General features: G+C 49.3%; 1 protein-coding gene across 11 annotated transcripts in view; it reads left to right on the forward strand.

The window, feature by feature from the left end:
- The window catches only part of Wdr62 (WD repeat domain 62), a 231,507-nt gene that overhangs the window by 149,957 nt on the left and 53,709 nt on the right, over positions 1–27,841 (forward strand). For all 11 annotated transcript variants that reach the window (XM_069337296.1, XM_069337295.1, XM_069337294.1 and 8 more), the window contains one exon: positions 21,729–21,820. In XM_069337296.1, coding sequence (XP_069193397.1) covers positions 21,729–21,820 — 92 coding nt within the window. The remainder of the gene's footprint in view (positions 1–21,728; positions 21,821–27,841) is intronic.

Genomic DNA, 27,841 nt, shown 5'->3' on the forward strand with positions numbered 1-27,841 from the left:
TGGTTGCTGGACTGATCAACCAGGCTGTTAGACGCGGCTGCTCGCAGCCTGACGTATGAGTCACAGCCTGGTTGATCAGGTATCCTTTGGAGGTGCTTATCCAGTTCTCTCTTGAACACTGTGAGGGGTTTGCCAGTTATGCCCCTTATGTGTAGTGGAAGCGTGTTGAACAGTCTCGGGCCTCTGATGTTGATAGTTCTCTCTCAGAGTACCTGTTGCACCTCTGCTTTTCAACGGGGGTATTCTGCACATCCTGCCATGTCCCCTTGATCTGTCGTGAAGATCTGGAATCTCTTGTCGAGTTCCTCACACACACCTCCCGATCATTTTCTGTGAGCATGTCCTCCTCTGTCCTTAGTGTGTGTAGGAGAAAGTGAAAGCTAAAATTACCTAATTGTAGTTAGTGTTTGCGTCACATTTTGTGGAGATGTGAGAGGGAGGATGTGTGTGGTGTCTGGGACGAGGTGTAGAGGCAGGGGGTTCAACGCTGTCTTGACCTGAAGCCCTTCCAATTTGGGCGTCGTATCCACCCTATCATTTTGCGCCTCAGTCACATTCCTGCACATTTCCTCTCGTCACACTCGCTGTCACACTCGCAAGGGTATCGTGTTAAGATTTAGCTAATTTGATATAGTTTTCGAAAGCCTTATACCCTGGAAACACAAACCGAAACTGTCTCTATTTTCCGCTTGTTACAACTTGTAATAAAGTTGTTACATCTTGGCTTAACGTGTTTATGACGTATTAGAACGTTGTTACAACTTGATATATTGGTTGTTATAACTGGTTAGGAGGTGTTAAAACTTGTTCGAACGTTGTACCAACGTCGTAGTTTCGGTGTGTTTGGCGGGTAGAGATTAGACCACCTCTGCATGTGTGTGTTGATGACAACGCTTTGCTTCACCAATGCGAGGTTCAAGTTTAAATACGTTTATTGGGACAATTAGATATATTTGAAAAGGATAGAGTAGTTTAGGCTATTTCCAAATAAGAGGCGTGTCTCGCCGCGGGGTAGGGAGGGGGGGGGGGGACACCAGCTCAAAATATTACGATTTTCTTGAACAAATCCACAAGGATTTGTAGTAGAACTTCAGTAGAACTTGGGTTTCAACCCTTTTACCCTGTCGCAGCTCAGTCGATTAAGGCAGTGTCTGGGATGCTCCCGGACGCAGGTTCGAATCCTCGTCACGGCCCTTGTGGATTTGTTCATTTGATGCATCACGTTAGTGTGATCTCTGTGTACGATTTTCTTCTGCCTGTCTGTCTGTCTTTCCCCCCCCCCCCCCCATAGTTACCTACATTTATCACGCATAGTACGTCACCAGGCAGCGAGCTTCACTCTACACATTTGATTATTTTATGTAGTCAGTTCTTTGGTCTAAACTTGTGTATTTATTTTCTTTAGAAAATTTCGGTTGTGCCGCAAGGCGGCCTTGCCGAAGAGCGCCTAGTCTGGGGCGGCATCCCCGGGAAGCAACACACAAGTGGTAGACTGGCGTATTGTGTGACTCCATTGTTGCCTCCGGGGAAGGATCGCCAGGTGGGTCCCCACCCCCTTCACTTTCGGCCCCACCCGTTCACTTTCGTCACCACCCCTTCACTTTCGTCACCACCCCTTCACTTTCGTCACCACCCCTTCACTTTCGTCACCACCCCTTCACTTTCGTCACCACCCCTTCACTTTCGTCACCACCCCTTCACTTTCGTCACCACCCCTTCACTTTCGTCACCACCCCTTCACTTTCGGCCCCACCCGTTCACTTTCGGTCCCACCCCCTTCACTTCTCTGCTTCAAGTTCCCATTCTACTCGTGTTGGATCAATTTCCTCTTCGCCTGGCTTCACACAGTTACCACTTGCCGCCTTACACTCGTGTTCTTCATATTGTCCTCCCTGTCCGTCTCTTGCCTGCACGTCCTCCTTGTCCGTCTCTTGCCTGCACGCCCTCCCTGTCCGTCTCTTGCCTGCACGCCCTCCCTGTCCGTCTCTTGCCTGCACGTCCTCCCTGTCCGTCTCTTGCCTGCACGTCCTCCCTGTCCGTCTCTTGCCTGCACGTCCTCCCTGTCCGTCTCTTGCCTGCACGCCCTCCCTGTCCGTCTCTTGCCTGCACGTCCTCCCTGTCCGTCTCTTGCCTGCACGTCCTCCCTGTCCGTCTCTTGCCTGCACGTCCTCCCTGTCCGTCTCTTGCCTGCACGCCCTCCCTGTCCGTCTCTTGCCTGCACGTCCTCCCTGTCCGTCTCTTGCCTGCACGTCCTCCCTGTCCGTCTCTTGCCTGCACGTCCTCCCTGTCCGTCTCTTGCCTGCACGTCCTCCCTGTCCGTCTCTTGCCTGCACGCCCTCCTTGTCCGTCTCTTGCCTGCACGTCCTCCTTGTCCGTCTCTTGCCTGCACGCCCTCCCTGTCCGTCTCTTGCCTGCACGCCCTCCCTGTCCGTCTCTTGCCTGCACGTCCTCCCTGTCCGTCTCTTGCCTGCACGTCCTCCCTGTCCGTCTCTTGCCTGCACGTCCTCCCTGTCCGGCTCTTGCCTGCACGTCCTCCCTGTCCGTCTCTTGCCTGCACGCCCTCCCTGTCCGTCTCTTGCCTGCACGCCCTCCCTGTCCGGCTCTTGCCTGCACGCCCTCCCTGTCCGGCTCTTGCCTGCACGCCCTCCCTGTCCGTCTTTTGCCTGCACGCCCTTCCTCACTCCCACGTGATGCACAACACGTGCAGGACCCGTCAGTCTGCCTGGGACGGCCGGCCGTGCAGGGCTCAGCCACTGGTGGAGGAGCAGTTACGGTGTGCTCCTGGTGCCTGCAGCCCATAATTCTGTTTTAAAATTCTAGGCACACAGCTCACGTTCGAGCCGTGCCATCGTCAGACAATTAATTCACCACGCATGGCCTAGCCGTGCTCAAGGACAACGAATTATCAGTTATCTCGATAGTGCAATGTGTTCAAGGCTAGCCTGTGTTCCAGCTGAAGGTGCAGTGTGTGCGGAGTCCTCAGCTCCTGGTGGACGATGGTGGACTCGGGGCGCTCTGCCCTAGTCAAGAGCAGTCACTCCTCCTCCTCCAGTCTTATCTGCTCATTCATGTTGCCTGGTTGATACCTGGTTGATGGGGTTCTGGGAGTTCTTCTACTCCCCAAGCCCGGCCCGAGGCCAGGCTTGACTTGTGAGAGTTTGGTCCACCAGGCTGTTGCTTGGAGCGGCCCGCAGGCCCACATACCCACCACAGCCCGGTTGGTCCGGCACTCCTTGGAGGAATAAATCTAGTTTCCTCTTGAATGCCATCTTTGATTTTTATGCGTCAAAATTTTGAAGGCGATTTATAGCAACCTCCTTAACTCTGCTCTGCCAGGCATCTTATCTCAGGTCTGTCAGTAATTTGCCTTGTAAACCTTGCTGAAGCGGCGCGAACCTCCCAAAACGAACCCTTGAGTAAACATCATCAGGTATAAGGTGGCGGCCACGACCATTTGTGGCGCAAGTCAGTGTCTGGGCCATTTGCCTACCGTGGAGGCGCAGGTCACACTACCCTGAGGGCTGTCAGTATACCTGGGTAGCGATGACAGGTTTCTGCTGGTGTTACCGGATCAGCCTGGCTGTTATGGCTGTGTGGGCCATCGGGCGACGATGCCAAACAGCCTCCCAGACACCAGGCAGTAGCCAGGGGAAGCTGGTCACAGGACAGGCTGCTGGTGTAGAAGAGTTAGTTTAGTGCATTTATTATGCACCCCATACCCATTCTGTGAGCGGTAGTGGAAAAGGTTACAGAGGTGCATAATGGGGCTCAGGAACCGAGCCCCCAAATTTTATTTAGCTAAGCAGCCTACAATTTTGAAAAAAGCTGGTTACACGGGTTGATGCATATTCTAATATTGAGAACGACCACAAGTACAGTCTCTTAAACTAAGCAATTTACATATGTGGAGGACTAGTTTCATAACCTTAATATGTTTATTCTGCACAACACTCCCCCTCCCCCCATCCAGTGGGCAGTTGTGGAAAAATTATAATCATCCATATTTACTACCTACAGTTAGAAAATTGGGGGAGACAAGAACTCTCGAAACTGCCAACAGGTAAAGTTTGACACTCATGGCGGCTGGGGAGATCAACGCGTCTCCGTGGAATTTTGCTGGGTGAAGATCTCTTCGACTCCCTTCCCTCCCGTGAACCTGCTGGCCGACTTGTTACATCTGATAGAGATAGTGCAGGTAACGGGGGCCAATGCCGCACCCTCCGTGTATAGGAGTACATGAAGTGATGTTGGGACACGGTGTTCAGGTGGGCGACTGGAGCCGGTCGGCCGAGCGGACAGCACGCTGGACTTGTGATCCTGGGTTCGATCCCAGGCGCCGGCGAGAAACAATGGGCAGAGTTTCTTTCATCCTATGCCCATGTTACCTAGCAGTAAAATAGGTACCTGGGTGTTAGTCAGCTGTCACGGGCTGCTTCCTGGGGGTGGAGGCCTGGTCGAGGACCGGGCCGCGGGGACACTAAAAAGCCCCGAAATCATTTCAAGATAGCGTGGGTGGAGCTCTCTGGGCTTATCTGTGATGCTCTCACTCGTGATGTTCGTTAGTCTCTACACACAGTTAATGGAGATAAGGCACTGGGGGTCGTGGTGCAAAGACGGTCAGTTGAGACGGCTACTCCAGTCACTTGTGTGTAGACTGCTTATGCAATACTCTTGATTGTATTTTATAGACGGTTAATTGTGACGGTGTATCCCTGGCTGTATTATATGTGGCGGTTGAGACTGTTCATCCTAGCTAGACGGTGTATCCCTGGCTGTATTATATGTGGCGGTTGAGACTGTTCATCCTAGCTAGACGGTGTATCCCTGGCTGTATTATATGTGGCGGTTGAGACTGTTCATCCTAGCTAGACGGTGTATCCCTGGCTGTATTATATGTGGCGGTTGAGATTGTTCATCCTAGCTAGACGGTGTCTTGATGGTAGGTAAAGCCAGATGTTGACCAAACTCCACACTAGAAAGTGAAGGGACAACGACGTTTCGATCCGTCCTGGACCATTCACAATCGACTTGAGAATGGTCCAGGACGGACCGAAATGTCGTCGTCCCTTCACTTTCTAGTGTGTGTGGTCTGGTCAATATATTTCACCCACATTATTGTGACTCCTCGTCTGCATAAAGCCAGATATTGGCAGCGAGTTGAGACAGTAAAGATGGCAGTAGAAGTCACCTTGGGAGGAACTTGTGCTCGAGATGCCTTGTGGGAAACTCTTAGAGTCCAGCAAATGGTGTCGTAGGGCTGCTGGGAGAGGTAGAGGTCTTTAAAGTAGCCGCGTTAGAGATATCTAAGTTTATGATCCTCTACTCTGCTTCACAGTCAAGACCAGCATTATCCTCACTAATAACGCCTTATTGAATTACTCAGATATAGGCAAAATTGTAATTAAATGTTGTCAATAAAGATGTAAATAAAAAAGCCCGTTACCAGAAAGGAACACGAGCAAACCCACCAAACCTATTGAGGCCGATTTATAGAAAACGTCATTTGCGGTGCTTGAATTTTCCTAATTGGTCGCATTTTTAACGGATTAGTCGAATGCGTTAATATTTCAACGTGTTAGTTGAGAGGACAGGTTGATAAGAGACTCGATGGGCATTTATTGCTTCCAACAAGCCTTTACTCCTGGCATTATGTAAATAGCAACCGGGCTGTGATGGGCCTGCGGGCCGCTCCAAGCAACAGCCTGGTGGACCAAACTCTCACAAGTCAAGCCTGGCCTCGGGCCGGGCTTGGGGAGTAGAAGAACTCCCAGAACCCCATCAACCAGGCGACAATGCAGTGGAGGGGCCGGGCTTGGGGAGTAGAAGAACTCCCAGAACCCCATCAACCAGGCGACAATGCAGTGGAGGGGCCGGGCTTGGGGAGTAGAAGAACTCCCAGAACCCCATCAACCAGGCGACAATGCAGTGGAGGGGCCGGGCTTGGGGAGTAGAAGAACTCCCAGAACCCCATCAACCAGGCGACAATGCAGTGGAGGGGCCGGGCTTGGAGAGTAGAAGAACTCCCAGAACCCCATCAACCAGGCGACAATGCAGTGGAGGGGCCGGGCTTGGGGAGTAGAAGAACTCCCAGAACCCCATCAACCAGGCGACAATGCAGTGGAGGGGCCGGGCTTGGGGAGTAGAAGAACTCCCAGAACCCCATCAACCAGGCGACAATGCAGTGGAGAAGGAGTCAAAATAATATATGCCCATATGGCAGGAATGGTCATCGCTTTGGACGTCCTCGCCTGGTGTCTAAGACTCAATACAGTGTTGTGCCTCCATGAAGCAGCTGCAGCCAGATCCTGACTACGGAAGACATCTCCCGTCACGCAGGGTGCAGTCGCACCTCCACAGATCTCCAGTATCAGTTAATAATACTGGTAATGGCTCAAAAGAGCCACCACTTACGGGCTATTCATGCCCGTGCCACCTTTTGGATGGCTTAATCTTCATCTTGGACACATTAATGGGAGACATCTCCCGTCACGCAGGGTGCAGTCGCACCTCCACAGATCTCCAGTATCAGTTAATGATACTGGTAATGGCTCCAAAGGGCCACCACTTACGGGCTATTCATGCCCGTGCCACCTTTTGGATGGCTTAATCTTCATCTTGGACACATTAATGGGAGACATCTCCCGTCACGCAGGGTGCAGTCGCACCTCCACAGATCTCCAGTATCAGTTAATGATACTGGTAATGGCTCAAAAGAGCCACCACTTACGGGCTATTCATGCCCGTGCCACCTTTTGGGTGGCTTAATCTTCATCAATCAATCAGATCCTGACTACACTTAACACATGTCTTGAAAGCTGGGTGATGTTACCCCCAGGACCCCGGGGGGATGGGGTCTTACCCCGGGATATTGTACATCTGTTTTGTAAAGCTGTTTACGAGCAGATGTGGGCGTAGCCGGGGTCAGGATTCACACCGAGGCCCTGTTTAAGATGTTGTCAGTGTGTATCACTGTGTCCACGTCTCCTGCTTCTGCCAGGTATGTAATCTTGTGTCGTGGGTGAGTGAGAGAACGCCACAGCCCCTCTCCTGTGCCTGATAAGTCCACTACGGGCTCACCATAGCCACGGGAGACATCTCCCGTCACGCAGGGTGCAGTCGCACCTCCACAGATCTCCAGTATCAGCTCTTGATACTGGTAATGGCTCAAAAGGGCCACTACTTACGGGCTATTCATGCCCGTGCCACCTTTTGGGTGGCTTAATCTTTATCAATCAATCACCATAGCCCGTGCTACTTGGCACGTTTTGTCCAGAGTAGCTGACAACGGGTACTATCTCTAGCTCTGTATGCCCCGACCCTCTTGTATCTCTGGCGTTACAGGTGAACTATTCTAACGTTGTAATTCTTTGCCGAGTCTGGCCGTGAGGTTACTGTTGGGCCAGCAGTGTTGTGGTTCAGTGTGGTGGAGGCACAACCCTCCAAACACACACCGAAACTACGACGTTGGTACCACGTTCGAACAAGTTTTAACACTTCCTAACCAGTTATAACAACCAATATAGCAAGTTATAACAACGTTCTAATACGTCATAAACACGTTAAGCCAAGATGTAACAACTCTATTACAAGTTGTAACAAGCGGAAAATAGAGACAGTTTCGGTTTGTGTTTCCAGGGAAGTACTCGACAGAACACTAATTGTGTAATTATAGTTACATTAATTGCCTCAGTGGGCTCTTGAGGTCAACAGATGGTATATGTATAATTGATGAAGCGTGAAGTTCCTGGCTGGTTATGATGGCTTCATCAACGACCTACTGACCTGAAATTAATAATAGTAAATAAAAAAAGTGTGTGAGTGAGTGAGGACTTGTTGGGGATCGCATTGCACAATCGCCTCGGGTATGTAGGAAGTACTGAGGTGAGACGCTGGTAAAAACTGGGCACGGGTATCGTGGGAAGGAGAGAGAGAGAGAGAGAGACACACACACACACACACACACACACACACACACACACACACACACACACACACACACACACACACACACACACACACACACACACACACACACACACACACACACACACGCGCGCATACACACACGCGCATATACACACACACACACACACACGGGGGGCAGTGCCCCAGGTTGTCTGCTGGTCACTGACACCAACAGTGAGTGGCGCTGTTAACGAGAACGCAGTGATAGTGTTGGTTGCCTCATAATGCAGTTGCCGGCCAAGCTTTATGTTGCAAGTAAGTAATTATCAAAAGAAGGCACCATGCTGGGGGAGCCGAGGTAGCAAGTCAGCCACCAAATACGCCCCCCTTCACCCGTTGTAGCCTCCGCCGAGGGGGCTACCTTCCTCCTCCAAGTGTTTGTTGTGTCTGCAGACTGTGCAAGATTATACCTTAGGCTGAGGGAGCGCTCATAACATTGTGCTTCTCTCCACCTCTCCCTCACGGGAGACATCTCTCGTCACGCAGGGTGCAGTCGCACCTCCACAGATCTCCAGTATCAACTCTTGATACTGGTAATGGCTCAAAAGGGCCACCACTTACGGGCTATTCATGCCCGTGCCACCTTTTGGCTGGCTTAATCTTTATCAATCAATCAATCACCTCTCCCTCCCCTTCCTCAGCCTCTTTCCCACCCTCTTCCCCCTTCCTCAACCCAACAGCTGATATGCAACAACTCGTCGGCTACGGTAAGGAGTCACTAATCCAGACCCTCGTTGGGCTTACCTGTTCTTATGTTGGGATTTAGGCCGCAAGACGTCTACTGGAACAGCTTAGTTATTCAGTTCCCTAGACCACGATCTGCCAATCATTGTACAACCAGTTTTCTATTTTACTGTTGGGTTCACATGAATGGTGCCCAGTTGTTCCACCCTGGCCAGGGTTTGAACGTGGGCCACAGTGGGCCACTTGAAGTCTTGGCCGAGAGCAGTTAAACCGTCCCACATGTTAGGTTACACACTGGTGTGTGTGTGTGTGTGTGGCTGTGCTGTGCTGTGCTGTGCTCCCTGGCTCGGTAGGTACCGTAACACTCGTGGCTATATTAAGGTAACCACCATTCAAGAGGCTGTTGCCTCTCTCCTTATCACATCCATGCTCGTGTTATCTTGCTCTTCTCTGTCTGCAAATCTTGTAATTTTTGTTTGTAACATTCTTGGGGTCTACAAATAGTTGCTGTATTTTAGGTTACGACCAAAGACGTTATAAGAAAATGTTTTATCTGATACCAGTTGAGCGACTCCAAATTCGTAGCGGAAGAGCACAGGTGAGTGTGGAGGATGTGAGGTCTGGGCCTCTAGCCTGGTGAGGGTGATGATAGGCCCCACACCTCGTCCTGCACACATGTGCTTGTTCTCCTGCCCCTTCCTCTCCCTCTTTCTTAGCCCCTCTCCCTCTTTCTTAGCCCCTCTCCCTCTTTCTCAGCCCCTCTTTCTCCTACATAAACTCAAAAAGGGTACGAGTGACTGCTAATATAACACCGCTTACAATTGTATCTCGGTGTGGAACGACAGTTGTGTTGAGTAAGGCTGGATGAGAGGGGCTGGGTAACTAACGTAGGGAAGGTGCCATAGACCCTGTACGGCGAAGTGAAGACCATTATGCGGCTGTTGGTGGTTGTTGGTCAACCTGCTCTTGTCGGGTGGTCAGACGTGTGTTAAGCAGGGCAGCGTTATGCCAAGTGGCTAGCTTGCTCTTCAACTTCAAGGTCTGTTGCATCATACTCTTAGGCTTGTATTATATGTCACCGCTTGCCGCTGCCTTCTGATCATTACTCACGTAATAATTCGGGAACAGAATTCGGGTTGCCATGAATGCCAGAAACTAGTGCCTGTGTGCGAGAAAGTTTAGCACCTTTTCATTTTGCAGTTGTAACACGTGAAGTGAAGCGTTGTGCCGCTGGCCATAAGACGTGTTGGATGGGACGTAACACCTGGCAAGTAGTAATGTTAAGATGAACGTGTCCTACAGAGACGTGTCTGTGTGCTGTCGTGTTCCTTGTGTTGGGGCTTTGACCCTGACACACTGGTGCTGGTATGAATAGTAAATCTCACGTCGGTGTGCACTAGTCCTTGGAGCAGTAGCTATTAGTCTCATGTCTTAGGATTATCATCTCTGCGGTGGTGGTGGTGATGCTAGCAGCAGTAGCTAATGTAATCTTACCATTCCCCGTCACCCCTGTGTATCTTTTGCACCCCATTACTCGCCCCCGTACAGTCACTGGAAGTGTTCAGTGCCAGGTACCTGGTTGATACCTGCTTGATGGGGTTCTGAGAGTTCTTCTACTCCCCAAGCCCGGCCCGAGGCCAGGCTTGACTTGTGAGAGTTTGGTCCACCAGGCTGTCCACTAGGTGAAGTTTGTGCCTGTGAGGTCTCTCACAGTGGCGTCTATTCTCCCCCCCCCAATATGGCTCCCTCTCCCCCCTATCCACAGCTTAACTATTCCAACCCCCTTATGCCCACACACGGCCACCCCTCATACACTACACCTGCGCCTTCCTTCAGATGGCTCCTGGGACCACTGACCCTCCGAGTCGCTCTTTGAGCACACCTCCCAGTTGATGGTCTGATCACACTAACTCTTGGTCACATTTATGTATCATAACCTGCTTGATAAAGGTGCGTTTTGTAGATGTATATATTTATATAGCACTGCCACGTGTGCTGGCAATGTTTCATCGTATTTTAGAATGTTCTGGGGCGGGCGAGTAAGGCCTTGTAGGGCTGTAAACGTTGGCAGGCGTTTATTTGAAGGGTGGGATAGGGGTCGTAGTTTAGATTACTGTATTTTGAAGTTGTTTAAATTAGAACAGGCTACAAGATATGATCGCCGTCTGAGGATGCACATTACTAGAGAACTACAGTCAAACAAAAACACAAACCAGGTATAGGAAAGGATGTTGTGAAGGGCATAGAGGGGGCCATGTTTGTTTGAATTTGAACAGGCAAATCAGGCTACAAGATATGATCGCCGTCTGAGGATGCACATTACTGGAGAACTACAGTCAGTCAGTCAAACAAACATAAGCCAGGTAGAGGAAAGGATGTTGTGAAGGGCATTGAGGAGGAGCACACGAGCGCCGGAGACATGTGGGATACTTAAGATGGTGAGGCAAGGTAGTGTCGTCAGCACATAATGGGGCAGTGGAGCTGTGAGGAGTGTTGTGGGGGGGGGGGGGCACCGCCAGGTATGATGGCATGCCCTTCATACCTCTCCATCACGAAACATTTCATCGCCACTACACACACCAAAAAACGAGCGTAGAATGACCAACGCACGTGCGCACCTCAAGCGTATGTGCATGCACACCTTGATGAACAGATGTTCATTGAGTGATGACCCGATACTAATTATAAACTAGTCATAAATCATGTGAACTCCTAACTCTGCAACTGAGGACTGCTAGGCCTTATCCCTGGCCACCCGTCAATTTAGATGACTACTTAGCACTACCCTAATGAGTTTTTCTATAATTTATTTAATATATAATTATAGTCCAGGTGATCCCAGCATCATGCGTCAAGAGTAGTTGACTAAGCATCACTAACTTAACAGAGCACTGAAAGACCAGGTCTGTATTATTGCTAACTCACCGGAGGATTAATGTGACACGGTAGAGAGAGCTGAAAATGTCGGACCCAAGAGCTGGAGCTCATCCCCAGCTCATGCATTAGGGCTAAGAGTCAGCAAGCATTTACGCACTCTAATTGTTCCATAGCTAAAATAGGTATCTTTATGCACATAATGAGTCACAATAACGTGGCTGAAGAATGCTGACTAAACCCCCCCCACACACACATTACATAATTAACAGACGACGACGTTTCGGTCCGTCCTGGACCATAACAATCTACTTGATAACGGTCCAGGACCATTATACCAATAGGTATCTTTAATCGACTTGAGAATGGTCCAGGACGAACCGAAACGTCGTCGTCCCTTCACCTTCTAGTGTGTGGTCTGGTCAACAGGTATTTTTACTAATACTTAACTACCATTAATATCTAATTGCTATTGAACTGAAACAATCTCGACTAGCTGAAATTATAATCATCACGTGTGCATCATAGATGAAATTGCTAATGTAATAATTTCCGGAGAGCTCTGATAAAGACATTTTGTGCCCTCTGTAATTCTTTTTGCGCTACCGCTCACAGGACGAGTAAGGGGTGCACAATAAATTAGCAGCCTCTGGCGGCAACAAACAGAATTGACGTATCTAATACGGAACCTTGATCCTCCTGGGGCAACCCTAGATGTTTACCAACAGGAGTTATCAGCCGTGCTAACTGTTCCTGAAGAACATAAGCATATAGCAGAATTAGAGAACATTTCACAAGCCTGATCTGTTGTCATGCTCACATTCAATTCGGCTGGGCGGGCCCCTGATGTTTCTTCGTTAGACTGTACATCTGGCGACCAGGGATGGAATAATAAGCCAATAAAATACACAGCTATTATCCAGGAAATGTAAATACTAGAAATTATAGGGGCTTTATGTACTTCACTACACATCTCTAATCGGCACCACAATTCTAAAAATGTGCGCCGTTAAAACGCTGTCACGAGTCCTTCTATCAGTTAGATGTGTACACAATCTCTCCTCCTTTGGGGAGCGTTTTCAATCAAGGTCCATCTTGTAAGGTACGAAACTACCTTCAAGGGTGGCACGAAACTGCTCCAGCAGGTTGACCCATGACATCTATAAGGTAGGCGAGACGAGACGTCTTTCGGAAGGATAAAGTGCTTCTAGGGAAAGCGAGCCGAGACTGTCCGTACTTTGGTGACCCCCAGTTGACCGCGCTTCGGTCACGTGGGGGTCGGTGGCGCTGATTGGTGGTTTCATTTCCCGCCATAATGTCACGAACAACACTCCGAGGGCTTAACGACACTTGAACTACTGCCCCAGCTTGTCTCGGTGATACTCGGCCGCCCTGCACATACTCGGCCGCCCTGCACATACTCGGCCGCCCTGCACATACTCGGCCGCCCTGCACATACTCGGTCGCCCTGCACATACTCGGTCGCCCTGCACATACTCGGCCGCCCTGCACATACTCGGCCGCCCTGCACATACTCGGCCGCCCTGCACATACTCGGCCGCCCTGCACATACTCGGCCGCCCTGCACATACTCGGCCGCCTGCACATACTCGCAACAGCCTGTACATCTTTTATCAATCATGGCGGCTTTGTTTACTTTTATTTAATAATTCATGAGCTTCGCAAATTCAAAACCCAAAGGTATCATGGCTATAAACAACCATATATGGAGTGGTTCGCAGCTCATCATAACTGTTTAATAAATGTAAACAAAGCCGCCATGATTGGGTAAAGATGTAGAGGTTTCGTAACTGGTTGATGAATACTTGCTCAGGTTAAGAGCGTTCTCCGGCCCACGTATCAACTACTGCCTGGTTGGTCCGGCACTTCTTGCACAAAAGTGTTCAGTTTTTTCCTTGAAGACTTTCACATTGGTTCAATTGATAAAAGATGTGATTCAGATAAAAGTCCTCCCTGTGATTCAATTTTGTGATACAGGCAAGTTCCATTCCTTGTCTTGTATGTAATGATCATGAATGGATGGTGGCAGCATTTCGTCTTCTACTATCTACTCTTCTACTTCTATCTACTCTTCTACTTCTACCTATCTACACCTCTCCCTCCACCCATCTCTAAACTCTCACTTTCAACTAATGACCCTCCTCACTCCTCCCACTTCTCTCCCTCTCACCCCAAACCCTCACTAATTACTTCACTATGCATTTCTTTCCTTTCGTTATCTCTTTTACGTTTGAGGCAATGATTCTGTATTCTAGAGTTCTCTCTAGAGTTTCGGGTAACTGATCAAGTTACGGCGCCTTGTAGTCTTAGCACCTAGGTAGTCAAATACCTAGGTTACAAGGTGTTGAACGAGAGAGGTTGCCTTAGGAACTCTGGAGGGTGCTCTAGAATAGTTAGCTAACTGGAGACGGGATAACGGACTAGAGAGAGCTGTTTCCCCCGGCCTCGTTAGTTAACTGGGGGGTGGAATAATGGACAAGATAGAGTTATTTCCCCCACCCCCCGTTACACCGGCAATACTTCTTATAATGGTTGAGAGGATATTGAACAACCGTGAACCTCTGGTGTTCATGCAGTGTTCTCTGACTGTACCTGTGGAACACTTCACAAAGGTTGTAAAGCCATGGCGGAAACTGCACTGTTCATACTAAGTTTCATAATTTGTTACAGGCGTTTTTAAGACTACAGATTAGAATTCAAAAAGGAGTACCACCTCTGACTTTGTTTTTATTTGTTCTGATGAGAATTTGTTTTGAAAACAAAGAGCTCTGTAACCCAGGGGCCAGATTCACGAAGTAGTTACGCAAGCACTGACGAACCTGTCCATCTTTTCCTCAATCTTTGGCGGCTTTGTTTACAATTATTAAACAGTTAATGAGCTCGGAAGCACCAGGAGGCTGTTTATAACAATAACAACAGTTGATTGACAAGTTTTCATGCTTGTAAACTGTTTAATAAATGTAACCAAAGCCGTCAACGATTGAGGTAAGATGTACATGTCCGTAAGTACTTGCGTAACTGCTTCGTGAATCTGGGCCTTGGGGTCAACACGACATTAAAACACACAGATCTTAGACTTTTATAACTCCTTGATCATCGCCACAAAATCACAGAAGCATAAACCAAAATACAAATAATGTATACACAAATTCTTAAAAATAAAAATGTGATAAATTGAACTATGAACAACTCCTGATTGTTCATAGTTGTTATACCGTGTGGCTCGCTCTAGCAAGATGTTAGTTCAGAATGCATTACCTATTGATGTATACTGTAGATGCTGTGTACACTGTAGATGCTGTACACTGTAGATGCTGTACACTGTAGATGCTGTACACTGTAGATGCTGTACACTGTACATGTTGTACACTGTAGATGCTGTACACTGTAGATGCTGTACACTGTACATGCTGTAACTGTACTTGCTGTACACTGTACATGCTGTACACTGTGCCGGTGAGACCAGTCTCGCACTCTTTCATCACACTGATGGAATGAACACAAATTCAAGAATTTTATTCAGAAATTCTATAATAAAAAAAGCCATTTGTTCCAAATGTATGTCAAGCCGGGAGTGTGTGAACGTGCACCTGTTGCTGGTCTGAAGGGTCTTCTCCAGCAACCCGGCCGGGAATGGGCTTTCCCCTCTGTGATAACTTGATCAACAAGACTGTAACTTTCAGCGGCCTGCATCCCCACAAAAGCCATTACGACGCTTTCCACAAAATAGCTTTGGGGGAGGCTGCGGTGGGTATGTGGGCCTGCGGGCCGCTCCAAGCAACAGCCTGGTGGACCAAACTCTCACAAGTCAAGCCTGGCCTCGGGCCGGGCTTGGGGAGTAGAAGAACTCCCAGAACCCCATCAACCAGGTATCAAGCAGGAGGCTACGGGCAACTAGTTCATCGCACATAGAGACGGTTTTTCGTGAAGAAGCTTGTGATCCAGACGAGGCCCATCTCCTGGGGCGGGTGAGTACGACGGGGCTCACCATAGCCCGTGCTGCTTGGAACTGTTGGTTCCCAGTAGCTGAATCTGAAACCACGTGATCCAGACCCCCTGAAACTGTTGGGTTCCTGGAGCCTGTACGCCGCCACCCTCGCCATTAGTGCATAGTCAACTCATATTTTGAATAGTTCTTTAAAGTTTTAGTCCATTATAGTCCTCTCTTTTTCTACCTCCTTCTCTCCTCCCTCTCCTTCTCTTTCTCCCACCCCCCGCTGCTGGCGATCCATGCAGCACACGCACCACCAGTGCTAAATATGGGCACCAGGTTAGCATGTTGGTAAAATCGCCACTACCTGTGCTAGCTGACCCGCTGGAGACCCACGCAAGAGGCTCACCATCCAGTCACATCCTGGATGGTGCTTTGGAGTCTCGTGAACACGAGAGAGAGAGAGAGAGAGAGAGAGAGAGAGAGAGAGAGAGAGAGAGAGAGAGAGAGAGAGAGAGAGAGAGAGAGAGAGAGAGCGCGCTTGCTTGCTTGCTTGCTTGCTTGCTTGCTTGCTTGCTTGCTTGCTTGCTTGCTTGCTTGCTTGCTTGCTTGCTTGCTTGCTTGCTTGCTTGCTTGCTTTTGAAGGGGAGTGATGAGTAGCCCGTTCCCGGACTGACGTTTCTTTTATGGCTGAGCCTGCAGCTATGGCACTCCGTCTCTTGCGAAGGTTGCCCCGCCATCTTCCCTCCTCTCACTCGTATACACACACACACCACATGTACACACACACACACACACCAACCCACCGTACACATGTACAAGCGTCGTTGCTCGTCAGCATACTGTGTGTACCAGGAGACTATCCAAGTGTGGCCGTCACCTATCCTTCACGGCCGCCTCTGTAGGTATCATCAAGTTGATCTATTTCAATTAGACTTCGGTCTTGGCCGTCGGCGAATGTTTCGGTATGCTCCAGGTAGGTATGCTCCAGGCAGGTATGCTCCAGGTAGGTATGCTCCAGGTAGGTATGCTCCAGGCAGGTATGCTCCAGGTAGGTATGCTCCAGGTAGGTATGCTCCAGGTAGGTATGCTCCAGGCAGGTATGCTCCAGGCAGGTATGCTCCAGGCAGGTATGCTCCAGGCAGGTATGCTCCAGGCAGGTATGCTCCAGGCAGGTATGCTCCAGGCAGGTATGCTCCAGGCAGGTATGCTCCAGGTAGGTATGCTCCAGGTAGGTATGCTCCAGGCAGGTATGCTCCAGGCAGGTATGCTCCAGGCAGGTATGCTCCAGGTAGGTATGCTCCAGGTAGGTATGCTCCAGGCAGGTATGCTCCAGGTAGGTATGCTCCAGGCAGGTATGCTCCGGGTAGCTGGGGTAATTCATTCTGATTTGAGAAAATATTGAGGCAATACAATGGAATCGAACGTACATCACCAGGGGGGTCCAGGGACGCGGGTTCGATCCCAATATTGTATGGCCCCTCAACATTTCCTGACGGACATGACGGATACGGATACCCACCAACCGGGCTGTGGTGGGTATGTGGCCCTGAGGGCCGCTCCAAGCAACAGCCTAGTGGACCAAACTCTCACAAGTCGAGCCTGGCCTCGGGCCGGGCTTGGGAGTAGAAGACCTCCCAGAACCCCATCAACCAGGTATATGTGGGCCTGCGGGCCGCTCCAAGCAACAGCCTAGTGGACCAAACTCTCACAAGTCGAGCCTGGCCTCGGGCCGGGCTTGGGCAGTAGAAGACCTCCCAGAACCCCATCAACCAGGTATCAACCAGGTATCATACATGCCGTCCTAGTGATTTCATTGTGTTGTGTGCGTGTCATCGCCGCTACTATTAGCTAGATCTGGAGTCATCAACGCAGCCTCTTACGAAACCCGTACATCTTTCAACACTCATGGTGGTATTGTTTACATTTATTAAACCGTTTACGAGCTTTGAGCCTTCACAACCCGAGGTTATTGTTGTTATAAAGAGACCAGTGGCGCTTCGGAGCCCATAAACTGTTTAATAAATGTAAACAAAGCCGCCATGACGGTGAAAAGTGTAGAGGTTTTTGTAAATGGTTTCGTAAATTTTTGATGAATCCAGGGACCCGGGATTCACCAAGCACTCACGTGTCCACATAAGAGATCTACACCTCTTAACTCGACCATGGTGCCATATACAGTATTTATTAGACAGTTTAGGAGGGGTCGTCGTGACCCCTGGGTGGTGGTGGTGTTGGTATGGACGACCTCGTAGTGCTCGGCAGCTTATCAACTGTTTAGTAATCGACTTGACTCGACTCGTGAATGGTCCAGGACGGACCGAAACGTCGTCGTCCCTTCACCTTCTAGTGTGTGGTCTGGTCAACTGTTTAGTAAATACAAACTGCGCAGAGATGATCGTCGTAAGAGGCACAGATCCCGCAAGTGCGCACACACAGGTGCTTGATGAGTGCTTTCCACAGGAGTAGATGTCTGCTGACTCCTGTAACAAGGGTGTGACAGCCTTTTCTTCCCATAGCTCATGGTAAGCCTTCCCCATTACTTTTCCATGGAACACAAACCCGTCAATCGGTTTTTCCTCCCTGGCCGGGACTCGAACCCTGAGCAAATCTCTCGCGAGGTCTGAGACGAGTGCTGCCACCGTGAAAGCAGAAGAACTGTAAATTATGATGACCAAATCACACATCAGAAAATGAAGGAACGATGACGTGTTTTGTTCCGTCCTGGATCATGATGTGGTCCACGACGGACCGAAACGTCGCCGTCATTTTCTGGTCATCATATCATCTTCAGCCACGTTAGTGTGTCCCATCGTTTGTTGTGGTTTTAGAGTCAGCTACTTAGAACAAACGTTCCAAAGTAGCACGGGCTATGGTGAGCCCGTAGTGGACTTACCTGGCACAGGAGCGGGGCTGTAACTGTGTATGTCCCATCGTTGTTGCTGTTGTTTTAGAGTCAGCTACTTAGAACAAACGTTCCAAAGTAGCACGGGCTATGGGGAGCCCGTAGTGGACTTACCTGGCACAGGAGCACAGGGCTGTAAGTGTGTCCCCCATCGTCTGCAACTGTGTAAATTGTCAAGAGGTGGTGAGGGGAGAGGAGATAGTGAGGGAAGAGGTGGTAGTGAGGTAGACAAGGGGAAGGGGGGGTTGTAAACGCCTTGATAACAGGTTGAAGACCGGGCTCAGCCTTTTGCAGTAAGTCGTGGTCGTCAGTGTGGTCGTGGTCGTCAGTGTGGTCGTGGTCGTCAGCAAGTCGTCGTCGTCAGCAAGTCGTCGTCGTGGTCGTCTACTACCAGCAGGCTGGGCTGGTGGTAGAGCATTAGCACATGGTTGTGTGAGTATACATCTAATACATCTCTGGGTGTGTGAGTATACATCTAATACATCTCTGGGTGTGTGAGTATACATCTAATACATCTCTGGGTGTGTGAGTATACATCTAATACATCTCTGGGTGTGTGAGTATACATCTAATACATCTCTGGGTGTGTGAGTATACATCTAATACATCTCTGGGTGTGTGAGTATACACTTAATACATTTCTGGGTGTGTGAGTATACACTTAATACATCTCTGGGTGTGTGAGTATACACTTAATACATCCCTGGGTGTGTGAGTATACATCTAATACATCTCTGGGTGTGTGAGTATACACTTAATACATCCCTGGGCCTGAGAGTATACACCCATCACTGCCCCGGGGGTGTGTTAGTATACACCTACACATCCCCGGGAGTGTCATGCCAGTGGTATGGTGAGGAATGTAAGGCAGCATTGTGTGGGGTAGACGAGCGCCTGCGGCCCTCTGGCCACGCATATTGTGATGTTTTTTCTCAAGATAAGAGAGAGGAGCAGGCGGAGATAAAGACCGGTGTAGCGGGGAAGGTTGGCGGGTGCCGGATGATAATGCCAGATAATGCCAATTCACGAAGCAGTTACGTCCGTACTTACGAACGTGTACATCTTTCCCCAATCTTTGACGGCTTTGGTTACATTTATTAAACAGTTTACAAGCATGAAAACTTGCCAATCAACTGTTGTTATTGTTATAAACAGCCTCCTGGTGCTTCGGGGCTCATTAACTGTTTAATAATTGTAAATAAAGCCGCCAAAGATTGAGAAAAGATGCGCAGGTTCGTAAGTGTTTGCGTAACTTTTTCGTGAATCTAGCCCCAACAATGTGAACTCTGTCACCAGCAACTGGATCACACTCTCCTACATTACATTGTTGAATGGCTAGTCATTAGATCTTTCAGACCTGCTGGTATGAGGTACCTGGAGCTTTGCAATTACTGTATCCGCTCTACTGTTTTTGAGGATATTCTCATAATACAATACATAATATCCTCATACTACAGCCTGTGCCATACAGGTAGTTCTCGACACATGACCTTTCATATATTCTAGGCCGGCTGCACAAATACCCATGTATCTAGGTATATTAAAAAAGGAATTGGTTAAGTGCCGTGTCAACTGATAGAGAAAGAGTGTGATATTAAGTTATCAGTTTAGGGGTTATGAGGCTCAATGATGCAGTCTCAAGGACTTGCCTCCTCACTGGTCCTGACCGGTTACATGCACACTTCATTACTTACTCTCTATCAGGGTGAGATAACTCCTATCTTATACACGGTTACCTTGAGAACTCCCGTGTCCACCTGCCACACACTGTCAACACCGTGTGAAGTGAAGGTTCGCAACACAAGTGTTCTTTCCGCCCCCCTCCCCCTTCCCCTCCACCGAGGGGAGACATCTCCCGTCCACGAGGCTAACCATAGCCCGTGCTTCTTGCCCCGCTCATGTGCCAGGTAAGTTACGGGCTCACCATAGCCCGTGCTTCTTGCCCCGCTCATGTGCCAGGTAAGTTACGGGCTCACCATAGCCCGTGCTTCTTGCCCCGCTCATGTGCCAGGTAAGTTACGGGCTCACCATAGCCCGTGCTACTGGGAACTTGTTCCGAGTAGCTTAATCTATAACAACATCCCCCCCCCCCCACCATTTCCACAGTCAGTACTCCCAGTCTCCTCCACTAACACTGGGGAAACCACAACCACTAAACCCACCCCTCCCAACACTATCACTTGGGACATTAAGCATAGGTAGCAACGCAATAGACCCGCATAGTACCACCCCCTCTCACCCATCTGAGCCTCTCCGATTGGTTGATTGATGAAGATTAAGCCACCCAAAAGGTGGCACGGGCATGAATAGCCCGTAATGAGCCTCTCCAATGAAGATTATGCTACCCAAAAGGTGGCACGGGCATGAATAGCCCGTAAGTGGTGGCCCTTTTGAGCCATTACCAGTATCAATAGCTGATACTGGAGATCTGTGGAGGTGCGACTGCACCCTGCGTGACGGGCGATGTCTCCCGTGGAGCATCTCCGATTGATGATGATTGATAAAGATTAAGCCACCCAAGAGGTGGCACGGACACGAATAGCCCGTAATGAGCCGCTCCGGGTTCTGGTAATCCATATACCCATCAAATGTGTTCTTGAAACACCGTCTCAATAACGCCACCTGGCAACCCATTCCACTCGCCAACTACCCTATACCCGGACTAGTTCCTCCCCTGTATCGCTAGTTAAAGATAAAATTTACCAGCTTGTACCCATTGTTGAACCACACGTCTTCAGACTGTTCATTCCATCCAGCGGCCGACCCCAAAGGCACATTCATCTATTGAACATGCTGCTAATTCAGAATAGTAATTTTCTTAAATATATATTTTTTTTAAGAAAATAGGGAAGGGAGTACCACCTCTGGCTGGAAGAAGGGGGACCCTTAGCTTCGGAGGAAACCACACATAATGCATTGGAGGGAATGTTTAGGTCCCCTCCAATTAATATTGTTATACTTTAACTTGGTTTAGCATATTGTGCATATTTAGGTGTAGGTTACGTTAGGTGTTAGCTGTGTTGGCAATTGTTTTTATATATAGTACGTGAGTGAAGCATTTAGAGAGAAAACGTTCGAACAGAGGTCATCAGCGAGGTTCGTGAAATGTTCGAACGTCATCAGTTGTGAATGTGTAAACCGTTTTTCATTCATAAATGGAATTTGGCGGCTGCTTGGAGTGAACATGGGTCTTTGTTGAAGAAAACGGGCTGTGTTGCAGGGCTAACCTGTTCAGAGTTCCACAACCCTGTTTATGTCCCTAACCCACTTGAACACATCGATCATATCCCCTTTTGTATATGTTGTTACAGGTGTTGTATTACGTATTAACTGAGGTTGTTGTTACAGGTGAAGTTGGAGCGAGTGCTGGGGCTGACAGTACCCAGTAACGCCGCCCTCGACTGTGACCCCCACACCGGCCACGTCGCCTATCCTGCAGGGTGAGTATATTGTTCTCGTCCACTATATCCACTTCTATCCCCATCATCCTTTCACCCCCATCCCTCCTCATCCTGTAATCAACACCTACAGAGCGTGTAGCAGGTTCCGTGCCTGCTACCCGCTGACCTGGGACCTCCTGGGTATCGTTAGGCTATATGGCTCTCTTAAGACATTTCCACAGTGTATCACATCTTAGGGAAGCGCCTGCGTAGCTCGCTTCAACACCCACACTGCCTCCCCCATCCTGGCGCTGCCCTTGCTTCTGCCCCGACACTCTGCTGCTTCTTACTTCCATCATGTTTTTATACGCTTCTCGCACTTGATTCCCTTGTCTTCATTTGTGTTGACTGGGCAACCTACACTTGCCACAGTTTCGTCAAAATGTGTTTCGACAAACACATTTCAGTAGGAAAATACACAACAAAGAAGGAAGGAAATTATGAGACAGCGCTAAGCCAGGACGTAGCACATGGAAGAGATACGAGGACAAGGATAAAAGATTGGATAGAGGGAGACGGAGTGAAGGAACGTTGCCCAACCACTTGAACCATCGAGATCGAACACCAACCTGGAAGAAGTGAAGTCATCGCTGTACCAATCGGTCCAAGCGGGTGGGTGAAGAAAACTGTATTAATTGTAATGACACTGAAGTTGTCGAGAACATTGTGAGCCACCAAGAGTCATTCTGGTGCTTGTGCTGCCAGCTACACCTCGGCTCTTAACATTTATCATGCAATTAAGGTTGTGTGTGTGAGGGTAAACACTTGTGTAGCCAATGTAATCAGGTACCTTCAGGGGGCAGCTTCCCGCGCACAAATACGAACTCCTGGCAAAGATATGGCTGGACCACATAATGGTCTCCTTGCCTGTTGAATGTGATGGATGAATGTCATAGCTTGAGACTTGTAGGTGGCACGCAGTGTACCGGCTCAGTATATCCAACTGTCCTGATGCAGATGCTTCAAGTATTCGAGTATTAGTGCACATTGGAGGTAGTTAACACCTTATCTATATATTGATAGATTGCTAATATGCCCTCGTATATACTGTAAGAGGGAATACTGGGCCCACTAGTGGAGTGCCACAGGCTCTGTACTAGGTCTACTAGAGGGGTGCCGCAGGGCTCTGTACTAGGTCTACTAGAGGAGTGCCACAGGCTCTGTACTAGGTCTACTAGAGGGGTGCCGCAGGGCTCTGTACTGGGCCCACTAGAGGGGTGCCGCAGGGCTCTGTACTGGGCCCACTAGAGGGGTGCTGCAGGGCTGTAGTTTTCCGACGACAAAGATACAGACGTGTAGTAATTCCAGACTGGTGACCTGCAAAAAAACTCTCGCGCTTTGCGGAAAAATGACAAACACAATGAATAGTTAAGAAATGCAAAGTCCTTAAGATATAGAAAAACAACAACGGTATTGTTAGTTTCATAGTTTTCTTTAATAGGAATCAGTGGGGCCAAACTATTATGTATTAGCGATAAGACCTACCATTAATGTATGATGACTTACTGTAAATATGTAGCTCTTGTAATAGCACTTTCTCTGTAACTAGCTGACATTGTAACTATAAGGTGTGAAGGATAGAAGAAATTGTTTATGTAATAATCTAAGATGAGGTCTGATAAAGACCTTTTGTGCCCTCTGTAATGCTTTTGCGCTACCGCTCACAGGATGAGTATGGGGTGCACAATAAACTAGCCGCAATCAATAGAGTTAGCACGTCCTTATTAAGCTAATTGGGCTGCCACTGTCACAGTTAGCCGTCTAGTTTAGGTATGGATGGCTTAAGTAAGGAGGTGGCTACCTACCTACCTACCTTGAGGTGCTTCCGGGGCTTAGTGTCCCCGCGGCCCGGTCGTCGACCAGGCCTCCTGGTTGCTGGACTGATCAACCAGACTGTTAGACGCGGCTGCTCACAGCCTGACGTATGAGTCACAGCCTAGTTGATCAGGTATCCTTTGGAGGTGCTTATCCAGTTCTCTCTTGAACACTGTGAGGGGTCGGCCAGTTATGCCCCTTATGTGTAGTGGAAGCGTGTTGAACAGTCTCGGGCCTCTGATGTTGATAGTTCTCTCTTGAACACTGTGAGGGGTCGGCCAGTTATGCCCCTTATGTGTAGTGGAAGCGTGTTGAACAGTCTCGGGCCTCTGATGTTGATAGAGTTCTCTCTCAGAGTACCTGTTGCACCTCTGCTTTTCAACGGGGGTATTGTGCACATCCTGCCATGCCTTCTGGTCTCATGTGGTGTTATTTCTGTGTGCAGGTTTGGGACCAGCCCCTCAATTATTTTCCACGTGTAAATTATTATGTATCTCTCCCGCCTGCGCTCAAGGGAGTACAGATTTAGGCTCTTTAGTCGGTCCCAGTAATTTAGATGTTTTACTGAGTGGATTCTAGCAGTAAAGGATCTCTGCACGCTCTCTAGGTCAGCAATTTCTCCAGCTTTGAAAGGGGCTGTCATTGTGCAGCAGTACTCCACTCTAGATAGCACAAGCGTTTTGAAAAGTATCATCATCGGTATAGCATCTCTAGTGTGAAAAGTTCTTGTTATCCAACTTGTCATTTTTCTTGCAGTTGTGACGGCTACTTTATTGTGTTCTTTAAAGGTAAGGTCTTCCGACATGAGTACACCCAGGTTATAGGTGGTGTTCTATTTGTTTTTTTAACAGATGTGGGAGTTCATTTACAATGTTAAATGTTCGAGCCTGATCTTAGGCTGGGCTCGAGGAGTAGAAGAACTCCCAGAACCCTCTCCAGGTATGTTAAACAGCTCGTATAGTTTTTCTTGTGTCATGATTGATTGATAAAGATTAAGCCACCCAAGAGGTGGCACGGGCATGAATAGCCCGTAAGTGGTACATCTTGTGTCATGTGTCAGACAACATATAGTGTAGCGAGTTAGTGAGCACTCAACCACACAGGGCGATTGTTATGCCTTTACAATGTTGTTGTTTGAGATTCGCTACTTGGAACAAGACGTTCCTAGTAGCTACTTGCTACGTGCTACTTGGAACGTCTTGGAACAAGACGTTCCAAGTAGCACGGGCTATGGTGAGCCCATTGTGAACTAACCTGGCACAGGAGCGGGGCTGTAACTTGGCCCTTACAATGTTGATTGATGAGGATTAAGCCACCCAAAAGGTGGCACGGGCATGAATAGCCCGTAAGTGGAGGCCCCTTTGAGCCATTACCAGTATCAAGAGCTGATACTGGAGATCTGTGGAGGTGCGACTGCACCCTATGTGACGGGAGATGTCTCCCCTTTACAATGATTGATTGATAAAGATTAAGCCACCCAAAAGGTGGCACGGGCATGAATAGCCCGTAAGCTTTACAATGTTAGCCAGTATGTATATATATTGTGGTCTGTGTTGCACAGACAGGGCAAGAGAGGCGACGGTGTTGGTGGGGCCGGTGGGCGTGCTGAGGCGTCGGGCTCCCTCATCACTGCTCCCCGGCATCACTGCTGTAATACCCTTCCCGACAAGCGTTCGCATCCCGGCAAAAATGAGTCATTGATGTATTTTGATTTTGATGATTTTTATGATATTTGACGCCTATGGCAAATTTGGTTATTCTGGTATAGTGTGGCGTGCCCCTCGCAGACTCTACCTGGGTTATCTTGAGGTTATCTTGAGATGATTTCGGGGCTTTAGTGTCCCCGCGGCCCGGTCCTCGACCAGGCCTCCACCCCCAGGAAGCAGCCCGTGACAGCTGACTAACACCCACGTACCTATTTTACTGCTAGGTAACAGGGGCATAGGGTGAAAGAAACACTGCCCATTGTTTCTCGCCGGCGCCTGGGATCGAACCCGGGACCACAGGATCACAAGTCCAGCGTGCTGTCCGCTCGGCCGACCGGCTCCCTGACCCATATCTCATCGGGTCATGAGATATGGTAATGTTATCAGCCATCTGTAGCCGCCACGCTTCGTGTCCCTCGTGTGTAATACAAAACGAAAAGTAGTAGTAATCGGTAGCTCGTATCGATGTTGTTTAAGATTCAGCTACTGGGAACACAAAGTTCTCAGTAGCACGGGCTATGGCGAGCCCGTAGTGGACTCGCCTGGCACAGGAGCGGGGCAAGTAGCACGGGTTCTGGCGAGCCCGTAGTGGACTCGCCTGGCACAGGAGCGGGGCTGATGTGTGCTCGTATCGAGCCAGCAAGGTGAGGTTATAGGCCAGGCTCACAAGTCAGTGAGTAGAAGAACTCCCAGAACCCCATCAACCAGGTATATGTGAGCCTGCGGGCCGCTCCAAGCAACAGCCTGGTGGACCAAACTCTCACAAGTCAAGCCTGGCCTCGGGCCGGGCTTGTGGAGAAGAACTCCCAGAACCCCGTCAACCAGGTATCAACCAGGTTGTTGAGACGGCGTCCCTGCTGCCACCAGGGGCTGACCGGGTCCTCTCTCCTGTCTTCAGTGTTAATGATATACTGGACACACCATGGGCTCTGTGTATTCACCTACCTGTGCTTGCGGGGGTTGAGCTCTGGCTCTTTGGGCCCGCGCCTCTCAACTGTCAACCAATCGACTATGTTTTGTTTTCCACACACACAAACACCCAGGAAGCGGTCCGTAGCAGCTGTCTAACTCCCAGATACCTATTTGCTGCTAGGTGAACAGGGGCATCAAGGTGAAACAAACTCTACCCATTTGTTTCCTTCTCCGCCGGGGATAGATCTCCGAACCCTAGGATTACGAATGCCGAGCGCTGTTCACTCAGCCGCCAGGCCCCTGTCAGATGTGAGAGAGAGAGAGAGAGAGAGAGAGAGAGAGAGAGAGAGAGAGAGAGAGAGAGAGAGGAGGAGGATTGGGATTGGGATTGATGAGGGAGGAAGTAACCAGGAAGCCATGAGGGAGAGAGGCAGTAGAGGCCAGATAACGTGGTGCTAGGAGCCGGGTGTGAGTCACTAGGCCTTGGGGCTGGTCCACCTGGCCGCCGTGGTGGTGGGCAGCCCCGGAGGGACTAGCAGTACACCACACACACACACACACACACACACACACACACACACACACACACACACACACACACACACACACACACACACACGCACGCACGCACGCACACGCCAGGCAGGCCGTCGCACGGAGATATAAACACACTTCAAAGCAAAAAAATAGATATATAAACCTAGAGATAAATGATATAGAAATGAGACAAATGAAGAGGTAAAGAAATAGATACATAGAACATTTGAGAAGATAAAAGCAGCATAGAGCTCCCAGGTTTAGACTACTGGAATTCCATATTTATCAATAAATAAATAAATTGGAAAGAAAACTTCCCCCTGCCCCCAACCTGTCGGCCGAGCGGACAGCACGCTGGACTTGTGATCCTGTGGTCCTGGGTTCGATCCCAGGCGCCGGCGAGAAACAATGGGCAAAGTTTCTTTCACCCTGAATGCCCCTGTTACCTAGCAGTAAATAGGTACCTGGGTGTTAGTCAGCTGTCACGGGCTGCTTCCTGGGGGTGGAGGCCTGGTCGAGGACCGGGCCGCGGGGACACTAAAGCCCTGAAATCATCTCAAGATAACCTCAAGATAACCTGGAGCCTAGGACCAAGCGGACTGTGGGGCCTGCGGGCCGCTCCAAGCAACAGCCTGTTGGACCAAACTCTCACAAAATTAAGTCTGGCCAAAGGCCGAGCTTGGAAAGTGGAAGAACTCTCGAAACTCCGCTCTTGGTAAATTCCAGGGGAAGACAATACTACGGGCGGAGAAGAACGTCTTTTTATCTCTTATCTTGAGGTTATCTTGAGATGATTTCGGGGCTTTAGTGTCCCCGCGGCCCGGTCCTCGACCAGGCCTCCACCCCCAGGAAGCAGCCCGTGACAGCTGACTAACACCCAGGTACCTATTTACTGCTAGGTAACAGGGGCATTCAGGGTGAAAGAAACTTTGCCCATTTGTTTCTGCCTCGTGCTCTTGACTCTAAGACTTCAGGGTTCATAACAGCTGTCAGGTGAAGTATCTAGTCAAACTGCAAGCAAGAGCTGTTATCCTGCCTCAGCTTATCTGAA

This window comes from Procambarus clarkii, chromosome 37 (genome assembly GCF_040958095.1).
Source record: "Procambarus clarkii isolate CNS0578487 chromosome 37, FALCON_Pclarkii_2.0, whole genome shotgun sequence".
Lineage (NCBI taxonomy): Eukaryota > Metazoa > Arthropoda > Malacostraca > Decapoda > Cambaridae > Procambarus > Procambarus clarkii.